The following is a 19,064-nucleotide window of genomic DNA, read 5'->3' as shown; positions in this document are numbered from 1 at the left end:
ACCGGGCTCCGCCCTCCCGCTCCTCCTCCCCTTCTATTTTTAAGCAGGTTTTACTTCTGTCCATAATGAAAATATTTCTGTCCCCAGAGGAGTGAGCACTCAAGGCCACATGTGTTAATGCCCTCCAGTTTATGGGCCTTTCTGTTAATATAACAAAAGCTACTTTTTAAGAATGTTTTTTTAATAGCCAGTTTATTTTATCAAACTTAGAAAATCAAAATTATAATCTGAGAAAAAATGTGAATTACACAGCAAGAATAAACTAATGGGAATGACACAAAGGGCATGTTTGGAAAGCACCGACAGAAGGAGCAGCTCCTCGTGTCCGGTCATGCCGGATGATAACCTAGACAGTTTGAGTTTGTACCAGGATTAAAAGGCTTCACCATGTGGGCAGTTTCAACAAATAAAAAGATATAAATGTTGATTTTGTTCCATTTGGACATTTGTTTGAAGTTTAGTCCCAATTAAGCAGTTGAAAGCTTGTGAAACAAGTTTCCCACAGATATACTCATATATACGATTTACAGAATAATCTCTAACTCAGAGGACAAACAGCTTAACCCTGTGTGCACTGAATTTAACAAAAAAAGAATATTGTGTGGACATATTTGCACAGAGTGAGCTCCATTTTTGCAGATATTATATGAAAACAAATAATGATTAGTTTGAAATTGTGCAAAAGCCGCTACATCCTGTGTGCAAGAATCAGAATAAAAATACCTTTTTAATCCTTAAAGAAACTCCAAGACAATAAGAACATTAACACACTGAACTACATTAAATCTGAGACCCTCAACCTGCAACAGCATAGAGGATAGAGGATGGCACTGACCACAACAGACTCATAGAAAATCCTGAGCATTGTCCAACAGATGTTAAAAGACCTCAGCCGCCTTAGAAAATAGAGACGACTCTGGCCAGTCCAGTTTATTGTTTATGTGTACTCTGAGGTATTTATAATCCTCCACAATGTCCACATTGACCCGTTGGATTGAAACAGGGATCACAGGATTCCTGGCCCCCCTAAAGTCCACAATAAATGAAGTCATCTTACCGTCGGGCCGCTTAGCCGTGTGTACATTCTTCCACATGTCCACATGTTGACTATTGCAAAAAAAGAAAAAAAAAACTACAACCCTAATTACTTGTTTCTCACAAACACTCTATCATATACATTGACCTCTACTAGCAATGTGATTTCCCATTAAAGGTCAACCTGGCCATGAGCCATGTGAATCATTTCCTGTCTCATGGACAAAACTGGGAATGACAATTGGCAGTATTCCAGCAACTGTGATGTGCTGGAATGAATTGTTTTGACAAATGACATAACTGATCTGGACCCGTATCTTCTGTTAGGATGTGTGAGCTCACAGAGTTAAGTGAGGGATAAAACTTTAAGACTGAGTGTGCCGGGTAATTATCAGCTAGAAGTTCATGGTGGTAAATGAGTATTTAAAAAAAAAAAAAACTACAACCACAATTCCCAAATAATTAGGACACTGAAAAAAACAAAAAAACAAAAAAAAAAACAGAATACAGTCATTTTCAAATCTCATTAATCCAATGAAAAAGACACATCCAATGTTGAAACGGCCAAAATGTGCAACTTTAAGGAAACAATAAGGTCATTTTGAATCTGATGGCAGCAAAAAGTGAAAAGAAAGGTTGTGACGGGGCCAAGTTTATCACCGTTATCACCTTTTAACAGCAGTCCATAAGCCTAAGGACACCAGCTGCTGGACTTGGATTGGAGCATATGTTGCTGTAAAACCTGTATAAAACTTTCAGGATTGATGTAGTCTTTCCAGGTGTGTGAGTTCTCAATGCCATAGGCACTAATGCACTCCCCTACCATCAGAGACACAGACTTTTTAAATGAGTAATAATAAAATAACGAGCCAGATGGTCCCTCTTCTCTTTACTCAGGAGGATGAAACGTCCATGTTTTCTAAAAAGTATTTGAAATTTTGATTCAACAGTTTTCCTTCTTTGCATGATAGGGCTTTAACCTGCGTTTGTGGATGGCATAACAAACTGTGTTCACAGACAGTGATTCCTGGGCCCGTGCAGTGATTTCCATGACAGAATAACACCTCTTTCACATGATGCTGCCAGAGGGCTCGAAGATCATGGGCATCCCATATTGATTTTTAGCCTTGTTCCTTGAGCACAAAAATTTCTCCATTTTCTCAGACTCTTTTGATGATATTATGTGCTTTGGTAAAAACAATCAATGTCTTTGCAATTTTACACTGTAGAAAATTATTCTGAAATTGTGCCAAAATTTGTGGATGGAGTTGTTTGCAGATTCATGAAGTTTGCATTTGTAAGATACTCTTTTTTATATTATGTTGCCAGATACTCTAACCTGCACCATGTTCCTCCAGCTGTGTCTCTTTAATTTCAGTTTCTTTTCCAGCTTTTTGTTGTATCAAATTTTCTGAGATGTTTTGCTGTCCTCGAATTCACAATGCGGTCATATTTTCTATGAAATAGTAAAATGTCTCAGTTTGAACATCATGTGGTTTTTGAGACTGGGAAAGGGTTACATTGAGTTTTTATTTACATTTTACATAGCATCTCTACTTTGTTTAGAATTGGGACTGTGCGATAAAAGCTTCATGTCAGCGTTTTCCAGCAGCAGCAACCTAATGTGAGATCTTCTCATATTATCTGTCTTAAACTTTTAAGTTGTAGTCACTTTTAGTTGCAGATATTAATACACAGCATTAAGCTGAGTTACTTAAGCAAGGTTTGTATGATTATGACAGGCGCTCTAAGATTAATTAAATGATTTATACATAAACAATTACCCGTCATGACTCACTGCCATGACTCTTTAAAATTTTCGCTATGAATCAAAAGCACGTGTCACGCGTTAATCCCGTATAGAAACCGATTCTTGTAAAAGAGGTCAGAATAGCATGTCTTTAGCCATACAGCTAAAATGAACTGTTGCTTTTTTTTTTTTTTTTTTTTAACTAAGATGGTTTAGAAGGGCGCTGTTAAATATGAAAAGCTGTAATACATGTCAATACACAAAAAGTGGATTTAAAATCAGTTTGAAAACACTAAAGAAACCTCAAAACAATTCAATCTCGTAACGAAATACTGGCGGAATCATTCCGCTTCCACTGCGTGTGTGACGTCAACCGGAACTGACGACGGCAATGAACGGAGTTTAAATACATTTAACAATTTTTAATTTTTGGCAGCCTTAAATTGAAACATTTGATATATTTAAAAAAAAATGCCTTTAATTTGTGAAATTTATGTTTAAGATATCCGAAAAGTAGTTTGACCTCCATACCCAGGATGCACTTCGGCTTGCCATCTTGTCGCGTAAGGAGAGCGGTGGGCAGGAGTTAGCTGCCCGTTAGCTCACAGCCGCCGTAGTAAAGTGGTTATCTGTCAGCTAGTTGCTAGTAGCTGCTGCCAAAAGTGAGCTGTCCCCACGGCGAGAGGCAAACTTCGCCGACTTTGAGACGTTTTCTCCCCACGCTGCTGGATTATATATTATTTTTTGACAAGCCGACGAGTTGTTTACATCATGATGTCGCACATGCTGGTGCCGAGGTAGGGAAAAGTCGCTAACATCAGATAACTTGGCTAACTGCTGAGAAGTACATATATAGCTGAGAGAGGAGAGTGGTCTGAGAGACCGGGCCCGCCTCAGACTAAAGTACCGGTGGCAGCTGCTCAGCAAGAACTTTGACAAGGGCCCGTTTACAACTCCGCTGCCGGGACACAAGGAAGGCCGACCGTGTGTGTATGTGTATGAGAGAGTGTGTGAGAGGGAGAGAGAGGCCGGGAGAAGGAGAAGAGCTTCGGCCCGTCTGCTGCGACCGGACACCGCGGAAACGTTGCGGGACTCCTGTCGGGGTCTGGCCTCGGTTGTAACACATTTTTTTGCTCGGACAGGAGGGAGAAGAAAGAGGAACGGTATGGAAATGTACTGTGACGGTACGTGTCTGTGTCAAATCCTTTATCTGTGAACACTTAGCAAGAGCAGTAAGCGCAGCACTTGGTTTCATCTGGAAGCTGACAGAACTTGACGCAGTTAGTCAACATGTCGAAAATGCAGGCGAAGAAGAAAAGTTGTTTCCAGATCACGAGTGTAACGCAGGCTCAGGTGGCGGCGAGCACCATCCCTGACGACGCCGAGAGCTTGGACGATCCGGACGAATCCCGGACGGAGGACGTGTCGTCGGAAATATTTGACGGCTCTCGGGGCGAACTGGGGGTGTGTGACAGGAGTTCATCCGAGGAAACCTTAAGCAATGCCGGGGAGTCTCAGGAGGGCCATCTGCCTAACACGGGTCCTGTCAATGGGGGGCTCTCTCATAATATCAGTATAGTCTCTGGGCGTGCTACCCCACTTAGTGTTGGAGGAAGTGTGGGCATGCAAGCTACAGCTCAGCCCTTTGTTTCAGGCTCAGCCACCAGTGCGGTCCCTGGTTCCACTGTATCTAGCAGTGCTGCTCAGACAGCTCCCGTGAGCACCAACTTTACTTCCCGTTTCAGAGTCATCAAACTTGACCATGGTACTGGAGAGCCCTTCAGACGGGGCAGGTGGACATGCACTGAGTACTATGAGAGAGATTCAGATTCAACTATTAATCGGAGTGACAGTATAAAGTCCACTATGACTCATGACCACAGTTTAGACCGGGACAGTGGATTAGGGGCCACTGGTAATTCTGTCTTCATTAGCAGTTCTCAGACTTTGGACACCACCACGGAGAGCGGCTACTCTGCCTCTGTTGGGAACCCCGCCCACCCACACCCTTCAGAGTCTTGGCAGCAAGGCTACAGCTTGGCTTCTCAGATAGGAAGCGGAGCAAGTGCCTTCCAACCCACGGGGTACACAACTTCATCATCACAGCAACCACACCAGGCTCAGGTTAATATGTCGCCTGTAGCTGCCCAGACCTTCCCCTCTAACAGCTTCAATGGTGTGCACCAATCTACAATGCAGCAGAATACTCCCATGCCTGCTGCCCCACAGGCCCAGCAGTTTCCTTACTCAACTCATCAGCCCCATTTTGGCTCGAGCGCTCAGAACCTTCCTGTGACTTCCATCGCTGTAGGGCCTCCAACTAGACAAGTGTCCCCGCCTGTAATGACCCCTACTGGTCCTGGATCAGTGGTGCCGGGTGGAGAAGCAGCTTCAGCACAGGGCCTGCCGCTGCAAGCTGGTGGCGCACCATCTATGGTAGCCCCCTGTCAGGCCGCCGGTCAGACTCAGCCTTCAGGAGGGTTAGGCATTGCTCCTGCACCTTCCACCACCACTACCTCTCACAGCGGTGGCCATAATGTGCCTTCCACAGTGCCCAGTATAGCCAACACTTCTCCGGGTGTGCCAAGTCCCGGACACCCAGGAGGACTTGTCCAGCTCCAGGGAGCTCACGGAGGAGCCACAGTAGGCCTTCCCCCTGTCTTCAGTAACCAGCCAGATGATAACGGACCGAATACTGATGCCCTACCTCAGCACAGTGCCGGTGTGGTGCCAGAGAAAGATGGTGTGAAGCCTCTCAGCGAGGGCCCTAACCTGGCCTCTCCTGCTGTCAACAACCTGTTTGGCATCCATATTACCATGGATATGGACGGGGACAGGTAAGAGAGTAAACAAATGCCTACAATAAATTTTTATTTATTTATTTATTTTTACTTGAAGTCTATTAGTGCTAGATTTTTACAGCTAGCAACTTTGTATCTGGAAGTGTGCCCTCATACTAAGCATTGTTTCATTCTGCAGCAGTGTGGTCATACTCAACACTGTGGAGAACACCTCTTTCTTCATCATTGCCCAAATAAAGCATGCTGTGACTAAGTGTTCGGTAGTACTCACACAAAGCAGTATTTTTATTTTTTTTTCTGAGTAATGTTTTTGACTAAGTTTGGATTTGAGGAGTAGATGGCAAATAAAAACAGGCGTAGATGGGAGCTAGTTTCTGTCTTTGACAATAATGGAGCACTCACGCTGGATCCAGTCCACACTGGATAGTTACTTGTCACTTCAGCATCTCTCAAACCCCCATTCAGCCACAGAGTGCATCTGTGCTTTTGAGGGGACGATAACGAGCTCTTGAATAAGTTGCAACACAGACAGTAGCTGTTTTGCAGCCACCTCCCCAAATGTGGCTTTTTTTTTTCTTTTTTTTTTTTTTTTAAATTCTCCTTTCTGTCTAGAGATGGTTAGCATACTCACCATGGGCAGTTTTCCCAGTATTCCCAACCTTGTAAATGCAGACGCCTCACTTGCCTACACAGTGGGCGTCTAATGTACACGCAGTCTAATTTAGGATCTGTCGAATGGCCTTTGCAGACCTTGAACTGAAATGTTGCTGCTCTTTTCGAAGCGAACAGTGCTGCTGGAGAGGTGATGTCTGAGCCAAGAATAACCTAGATGGTGTCCACACACACACACGTGCATACTCTGTCCTGTATTTGTGTTGGTCTGTGTTTATTAGTGTGCTTATTGTGCATGACATAGTTAGAGCAGAAGGGTGTGTGTGTGTGTGTTTGAGGAGATGAGTCCTGATTTTTATTGCCTTTAGTCCAGATACTGATGAAGCAAATCATATTTGCTGGAAACTTTTTGTCTTAGCAGCATTAAGCAAGGCTTAATAATGAGCGGATGGCAGCGTGCGTGTGCGTGATCATACAGTATCGATTTCTTGGCACTCGCGTGCACGTGCGTGGGGCAGAGTGAGTGATAGTGACATCAGTGATTGTGTAGATTGTGGCAACAGGACAGAACGTGTCAAGAAGAGGTGGGGAGGACAGACGGGAGACACACACCTACATCACACACACCTGTAGAAGTGATGGTAGGCACGTAAGCTGTCTGTTTGTGTGTCAGCAGTGACACAGCTGACCACATCAGCTGAACGATAGCTACCTTCTGCTCTGTCTACTTCAAGGCCTGTTCTGAGTTGTCAATGTTGAAACATCAACCTCATTCGGTGTTGACTCATTTAATCTTGACTCATGATATTCTGATATATGACTTTTGTGTACACTCTCTCTTCTCTGTGGCATTGTAGCAGTACTGTGTGGTGACATAGCCACAATCACAGCCATCAACTGTCCCAAGCAGCCCGTACACAACAAGGAATGTGTGGCGTTTGCATGTTCTCGGTGTGTTTGTGTGGCATTTTTCCAGCTTTTCTAGCTTCCTACTAAATTTCAAAGACATGCTATTCTATTTATTGATTCTGAATTGGCTGTAGGTGTCCCAGTGATGCTCCAGCAACCTGTCAAGGATTTACTCTTCCCCCTATGACAGCTGGGCTAGACTCCAGCCGTCTGCACACTACTGTATCGGATATTCAGTTAAGAAAATGGGTGGATGATTTGGATGTTTTTGAAGAATAAGCTGTATTGCGTGTCCAAAGGCTTGCTGAGACTAAGCACCTGGATGTAACATTATTACTTTTACAAAAGTAGCTGATGCTTTACTGCTGATATAGGCAGTTTTTTTTTAATGTGCAACAGAGCCCACAGGTGTGTCTCCTGTTTCAGCCACTGTCTGTGTGCATATGTGTGCAAAGCCCCACCATCACAATTAGCATTACAGCTCTGTGGATAGTGCTACATTGATCTAACATCAAATGCCGCCCCTCTAAACCCAGGCTCAATAAGTTTGGTTAAAATACCAGTTCAAAGATTCTCAGTCCTGCAATTGACATGGGGCATATTGAATTGATGACAAACTAGTTGAGTTCATTCGGCTACATAGGCTGATGCTTTCTGATCCTTAGAAATGTTGTTTAAAAGCTTTTTTTCCTCCCCCGAGGTCTGACCTGAAACTGTAAGAGATGCTGTGCCCTGTTACAAGCATACAGAGTAGATGTTGACCTTTTGGTTAAAGTTCATATGTCAGTACTTCAGTTTTTGACTTTTCCTCCTTTGTTGCTGCTTGTGGCTGCAAGTGCTTGTTGCGATTTATGAAACAAATATCAAATTTTATCTGTTTCACGTGTTCAGTTTTCACAGATCTCAAAACCTTTTGTGAGGAGAGGTTGTCGGGAAAAACGAGTCGGGCTGCCGGTGGCATCATTTTTATGCACATCTCTTAAAATGTCATGTAACCCATAACTCTTGCAAGTCTCAGATAGAAATGGATTGTAAAAAAAGAAAAGTTTTTAATGAAACACACCCCAGCTTGTTCTCTTCCCGTTGGGTGAACGACCGCTGTCTCGCTGAGGAATCTGTTCCAAGTTTCATTGTTCTGTTTTGAATTAGAGTGCATCACAAAAAGTGGAACAAAGCATTGTGGGGGTGGAGTTGTGAGATGACAATGATTTTCCTCCAGCTTGGAATGGTTAGTGTCTATGCTCGGCGCTCTTCGCCAAATAAAGTGATGAAGCTGCCCCGGGACAAATCGATTTCCATCAGTTGGAGCAGTTGGCTCTCGACTCTCCCAGGAGAGACCACCCCCTGTTGTAACGCCTCAGTTAGGAATGTTAATTAATAATGTGTAATTGATGACATTGTTTCAAGCGGCCCAGTAGTGGAGGCTTAATTATGCAACGGGATAAAAAGCAGTCTGCAGCTAATTCTGAGACTGTTTGCCATTTTGTTGTTTCATTTTCAGGAACTGAATATAAATCAGATTGATTATGCTGAGGGGGTTTTGCTCATTCGGAGTACCTGTAGGTTGTGTGATTATGCTTTAAAAATGCCTTCTGTTCTCACGTGTTATTACTAATAACTACTACTCCTGGTTTATTTATATCCCGGCACTTTTCCCCATGCCCGCCACTTCTTACTAGAGTCTTTTTCCTTACATTTGACTTTTCTCAGCTGCTCCCGCACAGCGTCCACCTTTCCCTGTCCGATAACGTTGATTGCCATTTTTCTTGAGACAGTTCAGGCAGGTCCTGTTTGTATTTTTGAAAGACTGTTTTGACTCACTTTCTGTGCTAAAATGTAGGTTTGGCTGAGATGAAGCTTCCAAATTGGTGAAAATGAAAGATTAATTACAGCTTCTGTATATTGTTGCAAGTGATTATCTTGTATGGGTGGTGATCATGTAGATTATATGGCTTTGAGACATTTACAGAAGCAGATTGGTGGCGAGAAAGCGCACGTCCGAATCAGTCTTTACCTCAACAGACCCACAGTCCATGTTTATATATATAAAAAAAAAAGAAAAAAAAAGGGAAGAGAGGTGTCATGTGTCTGACACGTTCTGTTCAGACACCTACCCTCACCAACAACATGAAAGAACGTTTCTGTAGTGAGAACCCGTCCAATCTGCAGAATCTGCCATCATGTGGTACATGACAGAGAGGGCAGTGCCTTAAACTGATTGTCATGACGCTGTCAGAGGTTTACATGTGGAAATGGCTCGTGTTTACCTTTCCTCACCTTTGTGCATATAAGCACCTTCATACTTGAGAGCTGCACACTGAGTTGTATGCGAAGAATATGAACTGCAGTAACCCAAGTGAAGGGAATTTTCCGGTCATTCTGCGTGTTTGAAACAGCTACCATATAATCACACTCTTTGGTTTATAAACTTTAGGTTTCCGCCAGATTAAAAGACTGCCGCTCTTATCTGCAAAGCAAGCTGATCTACATGTGCCAACCAAAAGAAGGCAAGACAGCTGCCAGACTTTCTCAACTTCCCCGACAGTCCACTAATGTCATCACCATAAAGTTGCGGAAACTCAAATATTACACTGTGAATTTCTCCTCATTCACATTAAATGTCACACAAAGCTTTGTGAAAGGTCAGACGCACAGTGAGTTCAGTTTTAGTGGAAACTGTGATTGGTCTACCTCCAGAGGAGTTGCACTCCTCCAGCATTTTAGGGGAAAAGTGATACTCAGTTAGTGGAGAGTCATTTTACTAGAAGGAGGGCAACATTTAATGCAGATGGCATTCTTTAAAGCAGCTGCCAACAAGAATGTGTTAACAGTGGATTGACTTAAAGCTGAGTAAGAGCTTAGCGAGTAGCTCAACGCTTAGCCTGCAATGGTTCTCAGCTGACTATTTTGTTACAAATGAGTTGTTTTGGATCTCATCTAAAGAAGAATAGTTAAGCCACCTTTTCCACAGCTTCTCTCTTCCATGCCTATCATATATTTGTAACTTTTGACCATTATTTTTCCTTAAGAAAGCATGTCTACTTTCAATTTTGGCAGTCTGAATGTGCATGTGTTGTAGTGCCTTACCCCTTTGACTTCTTCCAGTTGGAAAAGATTGAGAACAGTGTGGGATGGACAGGCAGGTTTGGGATGGTGTGTGTGTGTGTGTGGGTTGGTTTGGTTTCTATAGTGCTTGGAGACAAGGCAGCAGCTATTTTCCACAGATAGCTGACCTGCCTGAACTTCCAGGGGACATATTCCAGGACTGCTGAATGGCTGTGATTGTGGGATGCCCCGGGCTGGAGACTGAGTGAGCGGGTCTGCAACAGCTCTGTTTTTGGGCGAGACCGCTCAGCCTGCCCTCCTGTCTGTCTCCGTCTAACATGCCAGCTCTGTCTCCTGAAACCGAGCTGGTAACACACTGTCTGTTTCTAAACTGCTGATGCAGTTTTTTTTTTGTTTGCCATAACTGCCTTTTCTGGTTTAATTAAATAACAGTGCTGTTCTTTCATCAGAAGCCTCAGGTCATACTTGGGCTTCCCTCTGCTTTAAATTTGTGGTGGAAGTTTAGGGGTTGAGCAATCACCAGCATTTTTTACATGCTTAATAACCGACCAAATCTGGCTTTTAATCGTGCCTCCTCAAACTACCCTTACAGTGCTGATTACTGGTTTCACTAGTTTTGCCAAAAATGGCCCTCTTTATTTGATGGCACAGTAAATTGATTTTAAGATTTTTTTCATAGTTTTGGTTTTTTATAAAGACTCACAGAGGTCAGCGGTGTGAGGTAAAGTGGCTGAAAAAGTTCGCATAGCAGGACCCACCCTGTTATCTCAGCAAGATGTGGTCAGGGGATCACTTCCAATTAGGACGGGTTTGCCAAAGCAAGTAAACAACCAAGAGCCTGGCGGGCCACTGTAGCTAACTCAGTTTGTGCTGGAAGCAAAGCAATTAAATCAGCCAGAGTACGTTCCAGCAATGAGGACAATGTCTGTAAACTGATGGTGTTTTTTCAAATCTGAGTATAAAACAGGTTCGACTGAGTGGTTACAGGATGACAGTTATGCTTCAGCTCTTTTCAAAGAATGGCCTCCCAGCGTAGGGACTAGCTGTTGACAGGTCCACGTTACCAGTTTGTACTTCCTACATGTGACTGATGTGTAATGTTCCAGTCCATGTTACCGATGTCACCGGAAGCAATACTTCTGCTGTACCATTCGATACCTAAATTCTGAAAACGCAGTGTTATTTGTTTTTTGTTTTTTTTTTTTTATTTGGGAACTGTTGACAGTGGATGTACAGAGGCAGTGAGGGGCAGCATATGGCTACACGTGTTAAAGTCTAGCCTTATCATGCTGTAAGAAGAAGGAGCAAACCCACAAGTGAAGGAAAAACTACATGTGGAAGACGTACACTGGTGCAGCCTGATACTCACCCAAAAAAGCTGGATTGAATGTTGGCAACAATGAACTGATCCATGGTTTGATCCATTCAGTTCTGTAGTGTTGTGTGTGTTGACCGTGCGATAGCTGAGCTGCTAGCAGCAAAACTAAGCTTAGCGATGTGGCTGCAGGTTGGAGATATTTCACACCTGCAACACTCACACCTTCTGTTCGTGTTTTCGCTTAAGTGTTTTTCTTAGCTACAAACACTGAAAGCGAATCGACATGATCATAAAGACTTGACCACAGCGATGCTTTCTCTCGATGCTTGTTTAACCTTGGTGTATTTGGTCAGAAGAATTATATGATTATATTTGGTTTATATATTATATTTGGTTTAACACTTGTTGGGAAGTTTTTAGTAACATAACAAATTCTCCCCGATTTGATTAAATGACATTTTACTCCAGCTGTTTGGCAGCTCCCATGCAAAAAGCCTATGAGAAGGAAAAGTAAATAAATTAGATTAATTGCTTCTGTTCATTTTAAAACAATTTTCATTTAATTCACACAATCCTCACAGTTAGGATTACAGCTTATTAATTTAAAACTGGTATCGGATTGGTATCTGTAGATGCCCACACCCAAGGTATTGGATTGGATTGGAATATGCTGGATCGTTGCATGTCTGCTTAGTAATGCGTTGGTTGGTTGGCTGACCTGTTGCTGGCTGTGAATTTACCTGTTATTACACGTGCTATTTGCACATCGATGCAGGTGGATATCATGTGGACTTTTCACCTGTCAACTTATTAGTGCAACAGCATTTGATGTGCTGATCAAACCCCGTCAGTGAAAAGCTTTTCACGTGTACAATTGTTATGTAGCAGATGATAAAATGCTTACCACCGGTCTCTGTGATTACCAGGAAACTGTATCATGGTTTGTTTTCTTGAGGTTTCTTTATTTAAAGTCTAAATGTAGTTTTGTTTTTTTTTTTCTCTTTGCGACTGCTAGTGCTTTCAGTTTTAGGAAGTGAATTTAGGCTAAGGGCCAAGAAAGTCATTTTTTCACTCAATGGAAACTTTCACTGACCGGTTCAGACCAAAATCGCATGCAACTCGGTGACCATTAGGGCACTTTTGCATGTTTAAAACGGTACCCTTTTTGATGACTGTGGCGCTTCAGAGTCTTCTTCCTCAGAAGTCACCTTACTTATTTCCGACTTTACCGTAACCCAACAGATGGAGATAAAGTAAGATATTCTGATACAAAATACAGGAAGTGAAAGAGAGAAAAGCTTGTCAAAGTTTATTCGTGGACTGTTTCTTTGCAAGTGTCAGATGCCACGATTTTAAGGCAACTGGGCAGAACTGGTCACACAACCAAGTTTCACTTTATCCTCCTTTTGATTACTTCTTAAAAAAAAAAATGCTTAAAATGAGAAATGATAAATCAAAAGAGGGCAGAAGGAGAAGGAGCTTGTAATGGGGAAGGGCAGGAAGAACGAGAACATTCAAATAATTTGGGGTTAATGCAGTGGAGAGGTGATTCAGCAGTTCTGGGATAATGTCTTTTTGTGGTTCAAGGCTTTCAAGGCTGACCGCAGATCAGAGCTGTTCACGAATAGAAGCAAGTCGGCTGCAAGTCTGTGGGATATAAAAGTCTTCTGCTCAGCAACAACCAGTTGCTTTAGAAAATGCAGAGCTGTGTGTCGAGCCATTCAGTCTTCTCAGAGAGAGAAGCAATGGTTGAACAACGAGGTTTTAGTGCCTCGGGCCCCGCAGAGCCCAAGATGTCTACATAGTGAGTAATGAGGATGTGTGGAAAGCATGGCAGGCAGCTGCATTTGAGTCATCCATCCTCTCAGAGCTCTCGCCTGCTTTCAGTGGGTTTAGTCTGGGTGGGTTTAGTGTGACTCTTCACTGTTTTCTGGTCCTCCTTCTCTGTGTGTGTTGCAGTATGGCAGCGTGGGACTGACTGAAAGAGTGAAGTTCAGACTTCAGGACGGTGCTCATGTTTGGCTGCCTCCGTGATTGTCCTCTTCAATAACCAATCACTGCCAATTTTTTTCCCCTCTCCTTAAGTCTATCTTCTTCCCACTGAGGTATCTTGAGTGTGTAGCTATGCAGTTAGACAAATCAGTTTAAAATCTGCACCTCATTTGACCTGGACAGTTTTGGCATAGAAAATAAAAGACGTTACAGTGGCTTCCTTTATTTTTTTTTTTGCATTTCCCCCCCCCCCCCCCCCCCCCCCCCCCCCTCAAAAACGCGGTTTAATCAGGTTATGTGGGTGCAGCCCTGCACTCAGTTTTGAATAATTTAGTCACAAGTTTTCTACAAGTAAGGAAGACGAGCACAACCTGCTTGAAAGGTCAGCCGAGATCATATTTCTTTTGCAAGATGAATCTTATATCCATTTCTGTCATCAGCTGAGAAACGTGCAAATTCTGTAAGAACTTCCGTTTCCTTTCATACTTTGTTGTGCACTTTCATATTCAGTGGCCCGCTTCCTCTGCCGTCTTCCTCCTTTTCCTTTTCTCAAGTTGAGTTTGTCTCGAGTGTCTCCTCTTGTCTGCATTATGCTGCAGTTTAAGTTTGCCCCCAACACCGAAACAACTTCTCTGATGTCTTACAATGAGCAGACTTCTGATAGGAAACGGACGTGAGTCATTGTGGCTGGGTAGTCTGATAACCATACTGTCGCTCATTCAAACCAACATCTGAACAGATGGCACCTTGGCTTATCACTACATCAGGATGGATTTGTCATAAGTGCCTAAACTCGGTGTCTTCACTTAGTGAGACTGTGCAGATTTATATGATTTATATCCCGGCTTCTAACAAATAACTTCCTCTAATTATCTTCAAATATCTGCGGGTGTAACTCAATGAAATATTTATTCTTTTCATAACGCTTTGTTGAACCTGTTGCATCATCATCTTATGAATCAGACTTGATTTCTTCAGGGGGGAAAAAAATGCAGAAATTTGTAGAAGCACTAATTACGCCCATATTGGTTTTTTTTTTTCGCTTTTTATACTCTTTAATTGCTAGCACTAATACTTTTAGTCTTTTTTTTCTTTCTTTTTTTTGAAAAACATTAATCATTGTGAGACAAGTTGACCTCTTGGACATCACCGTGGTGAGATGGGATGACTGGTTCCTTCTGAACTTTCACACCGTTGTGCCTTTCTACTTTACGTCTGAGTCAGCCTCTATGTTTAACATGTTAAAATATTTCACCCACATTCTTATCAGCTGCTGCAGAGCTGCGAAACATGAACACAGCTGACACAGTGCTGCACTTTAAGAATCCATATTTATAGTTTCTGCACTTAAGGGCTAATCATCCTTTAAAAAAGCAGTTTTCTGTGCACCACTCATCCAATTCATCACTTTGCCACCCCCCTTGCTCTAGCCTCAGAGCGAGGTCAGCCAGAAAAACTCAGTACCAAACAATGGAAAATATTCAGCTACCACTTCCCGTCTTGTCAGTAGAGTGTACCACATGAAGCAAGGCAGCAGTTAAGGCCAGGAAGGGTAGTGCGTTGGGATTTTATCGCTGAACTAGTCACTGCGAGAGACCGCGAGAAGCACTGAAGGGTAGTTGTTTGATAGATCCTGCTCTCTGCAGTCTGAAAAAGTAGCTTATAATGAGCATTGGCACAGTGGCAGGGGTGATCTGAAAGCTCTCTGTGTTGCAGTGCAGTCTGCAACAATTAAGTCGTTTTTTTTTCATCCAGCTTGCCAGGCATTGTGAATTGCAAAAGTGCATTTTAATGTAACTGACTTTTCACTAACAAACATGATAACTTTGCACTATATTTGACACCATTGCAAAGAAGTAAAATGAACCTTTGCATTGTACACTCCCTGTAGCAGATAAAGATCTATATCAGGTTGAGTTTATCTCAGGGCAGTAAGTGAAATGCCCATGAGACACACCCAGTGTGTGGTATTTTAAAGGAGTTGGCTGTGATTTGTCACAGGAATCTGCTACTGCTTCATCTGCACGAGGGTATGAATGCACAGACAGCTGGGACGGTCTTGAAGAAAAGGCCTTAAATCAAAGCAGCTGCACTTGCATTGGAAGTTGCTGCGTGTGAGTTATTTATTATTTATTTAGGGAAACAATAAAGGGAGTCAACTGCTCCCAACCCAGCTTTTATAGTCACTAAACCCCAATGCCTCCACTGTTGGGGTTTAGTGTATGATTGTGTATTACCATCTTGAATCAATTCATTTTGTAAAGCTTATCACATGTGCCCTCCCTGCAGTACATGTCCTTCATGCTTCTTGTCAGATAGCAGTGCTCCCTGAGTCGTCCTGCTTTCCTGCTTGACCTTAGAGCTACGTGTGAGTGACAGGCCACTGTTGGTACAGAACAGCTGACGAGTCGAGACAGAAACAGAGCTGACGGCCAGTGTGGCAGAGTTCAGTAGGCCAGTGTCACGCTTCAGGAACCGATTCTACACTTTATTAAACCGGCAAAGTCAGTGAACACGAACGCAGCAAAGTGAAATTGAGCAGAAATGGTGGCTTTGTAGCTCCAGGCTGAAGCTATCGGTTGCCACCCAACTGAATAAGCCACCGCAGATTGTGAATTAGACTGACTCATCGGTGCTCATGGTAACAATTATGTGTAACTCGAGCAGAAATTAACACCCAGTGCTTACGAGAATGCTCATATCAGCGTGACATATTTTCACTAGCTTTTCTCTGACTTTTACATGTTTGCTTGGCTGAGGTGTGTTGCTGCCTGTTTTAACATTGCTAAAGCCTGAGCTGTGATGTTGTTTATTGAGGTTTTTCTAAGTTGAGCCACAGATGCCCCAACAAACCTCTCTTTTATTTCTTGCCTTCTGTAGCCTCCCATAGGAGAGTGGGCGGGGTTGCGCCGTCACTGTTGGGATTTTGTCGGCTACGGCCACGGGCTTGACCCCATGCAAAGGGTTACGTCCCCGTTGGCCGATGAGGCGCTCGCGCTCACCGTGTTATGAGGAAAAATTCATCCAACTGCTCAGTCCACCGTCCAGTTTCCAGTATATTCGGCCCACCATCAGGTCACACCCACACAAATTTAGTTTTTGGTGACCATAAACGGGAAGATGGCGCTGCAGAGTGGGCTCAAAGAAAAACAAGCAGCATTTCAAAACCCAGTTTGGAATCTCAAGTTAGGTTTATAGAGTCTAGTTTTGGCCCATAAATTTGTATTTTTTAAAAAGTTATTTGAGAAAAAAATACATTAATAAAAAAAAATTACGAGCCATTCATGTTTTCCTGTCACACCAGAGATTATGATTATGTCATTGAAGTTAGCAGAACACATAATGTATACTGTTCTCAGAATGTTATCATTACCAAAGTATCTAAGTCATAAATGGTGGTTACTGCTCCAAATGGTTCTTGCGTGTTTGATTTGGCAGGTCCTTTTTTCCACATGTGATGAATGGCTGTGACAGCGACCCTCCTTTATTGACAAAAGCACCGGCTGTTAAATCCCTCGTCCAGCATACATCATGAGACCAGGGAACAGTCTCTCAGATGTGACAGTATGGTGACTTTATGTCAGACTGCACAGCCAACAGGAGGCATATTTTTTTTTTTTTGTAATCTTTTTGTAGAGTATTTTCTATTTTCTTTATTGCAGTAGACCGTTGATGGTGCTATTGTTCAGTGTACCTGACAGTACAATGGGACATAAGGTGTTCCTGCTCCAAAAAGTTGTGAGAGAAAACCTAAAATAATGACATTTTTATTGTATTATAAAATGGATACATCATTCTTTCTTTACTGCTTGCCTAGGTTTATGTAAAATGTAAGAGGAAAGGTGAAGTATACGTTTTATTTTTCCCACCTGGCAGCAGTCAATTGGTGTTTCTGTGACCTGATTAAGTTCGTCATTTTCGTTCACTGTTTTGAGTCAGGTAAATAAATCCAGGACAACCTGTACTTTGACAGCATGGATCAGAAATTACCTCTCCTTAAATCTCAGGGACTGTGATACTCTTCGAGGAGTCATGCAAACAATGGCTCGAGCTGGAGGTACTCTATGGCTTTTCACAACAGCTAATGCAGGAACAATGAGTAAACTGTAACTCTGATCGACAGAGAGTCAGATTAAGATCAAGTGCAGTCATGTGCACTTGTGATAAGTGACTTCTAAATTAATGCCTTAAGGCTGCGCAAGAGTCTCTTCATGTTTTCTAACCGATGTCCCCAGTAGCTGAAGGTCAAATGGGCAAGAAGCTGTTTTCAGTGCTCTTTAATATTCACCTTCAGCAGCTCAGCAGCAATGCTAGTGGCAGCAGGTGAAGTACAAAAACGTCATTAATTTTTTTTATTATTCTGCCAATTGCCAAAAGATAAATTGTGAACTATGTTTCGTAAAGCCAAAAGTGACTTATTCATAGAAAACTCCTTTTTGATACACCAGAGCGATTCACTATTACCTTGGTCACTCACATGACTAATAACAGCTTCAGTTCCTCACATTAACTTTCAGTTTACTTGTCAAATGCAGCTCAGCGACAGCTTCAACATGTATCCACTCTGCATGTGTGACTGTGACTTTAAGCACAAGAAGATTCTTTAAGATTAAGAGAATAAAGCTGCAAGCAGTCTTTGTTTCTTGTGCAGCAGTGCTGTGATGTTAACAGTGGGTGGGGGGGGAAGCAAAAATGTAGTCTTGCCTATGGTCACCGCTTTGGTTGTTTTTTGGTTGTTGCACACACAAACTGTGATGTCACCTCTGCCCCGAACCAACACCGTACTCTGTATCAGTCAGCAGCCTGCAAAAATTGAAGTGCACAACAGACTGAAAGAAAACTGAACCATTCATGATGGCGACAACGGCAAACCAAAACTAAGAGGAAACGACAAATGTAAATCTCGGTAATGATTCAATGCCTCTAACTAGGCTGGGCGATATAGCCTAAAATCCATATCGTGGTATAATTTGAAGCATGTGCGGTAACGATATATATCGTGATATATTCACGATAACTTTTTTCCAATCGATAAAAGTTCTGGTGGTTACGGACAAATGCAGTCGCATGGCAGGATGCTGTAAACGGAGCAAAACTTCAGTCAGGAGAACAACTGAGATAATCCATTCACAATATGAGGTTAGTCATTAATATAGTGCAACAACATGGGAATCTAGCAGCTGCGAGAGAATTCAGTATTAATGAATCAATGGTACAGAAGTGGAGGAAGCGCAGTTTTTGGCTTTTCCCATATTCCAAAAGTGCTTCGTCTCTTCGCTAGTACTGTCGCCCGGCATAATTTGCAGATGATATTACTTGCAGCTGCTGTGATGCTTTCAACCAAAACAGGCGCAGCTTGATGACACCATCAACATGCGCCATCATGGTTGAGCGGTATAGTCAAAATCTCTACTGTTGGCCAAATTCGTATTGTTTCTACCGTATACCGTTTATACCGCCAACCCCTACCTCTAACGTGCATGTCTAATAAATAAAATGGCAAATTCTTTATGTAAAGCAATAAAACAACATTTTACACTTTGCTGGAGGCACTGTGGCAAATTTAAAAATGGACAGCTTT

General features: G+C 42.6%; 1 protein-coding gene across 3 annotated transcripts in view; it reads left to right on the top strand.

Annotated features, from left to right (window-relative positions):
* The first annotated feature begins 3,169 nt into the window (after positions 1-3,169).
* The window catches only part of tsc22d2 (TSC22 domain family 2), a 32,640-nt gene continuing 16,745 nt past the window's right edge, over positions 3,170-19,064 (top strand). For 2 of the 3 annotated variants that reach the window (XM_005459885.4, XM_005459884.4), the window contains exon 1: positions 3,170-5,622. In XM_005459885.4, the coding sequence (XP_005459942.1) occupies positions 4,076-5,622 (1,547 nt within the window). In that variant the 5' untranslated portion in view covers positions 3,170-4,075. The remainder of the gene's footprint in view (positions 5,623-19,064) is intronic. The other variant, XM_003455360.5, reaches the window with a different exon arrangement.

Source organism: Oreochromis niloticus, linkage group LG15 (assembly GCF_001858045.2).
Source record: "Oreochromis niloticus isolate F11D_XX linkage group LG15, O_niloticus_UMD_NMBU, whole genome shotgun sequence".
Classification (NCBI taxonomy): Eukaryota; Metazoa; Chordata; class Actinopteri; order Cichliformes; family Cichlidae; genus Oreochromis; species Oreochromis niloticus.
Note: the sequence above shows the minus strand (reverse complement) of the source record. Positions and strands in the feature narration are given on the sequence as shown.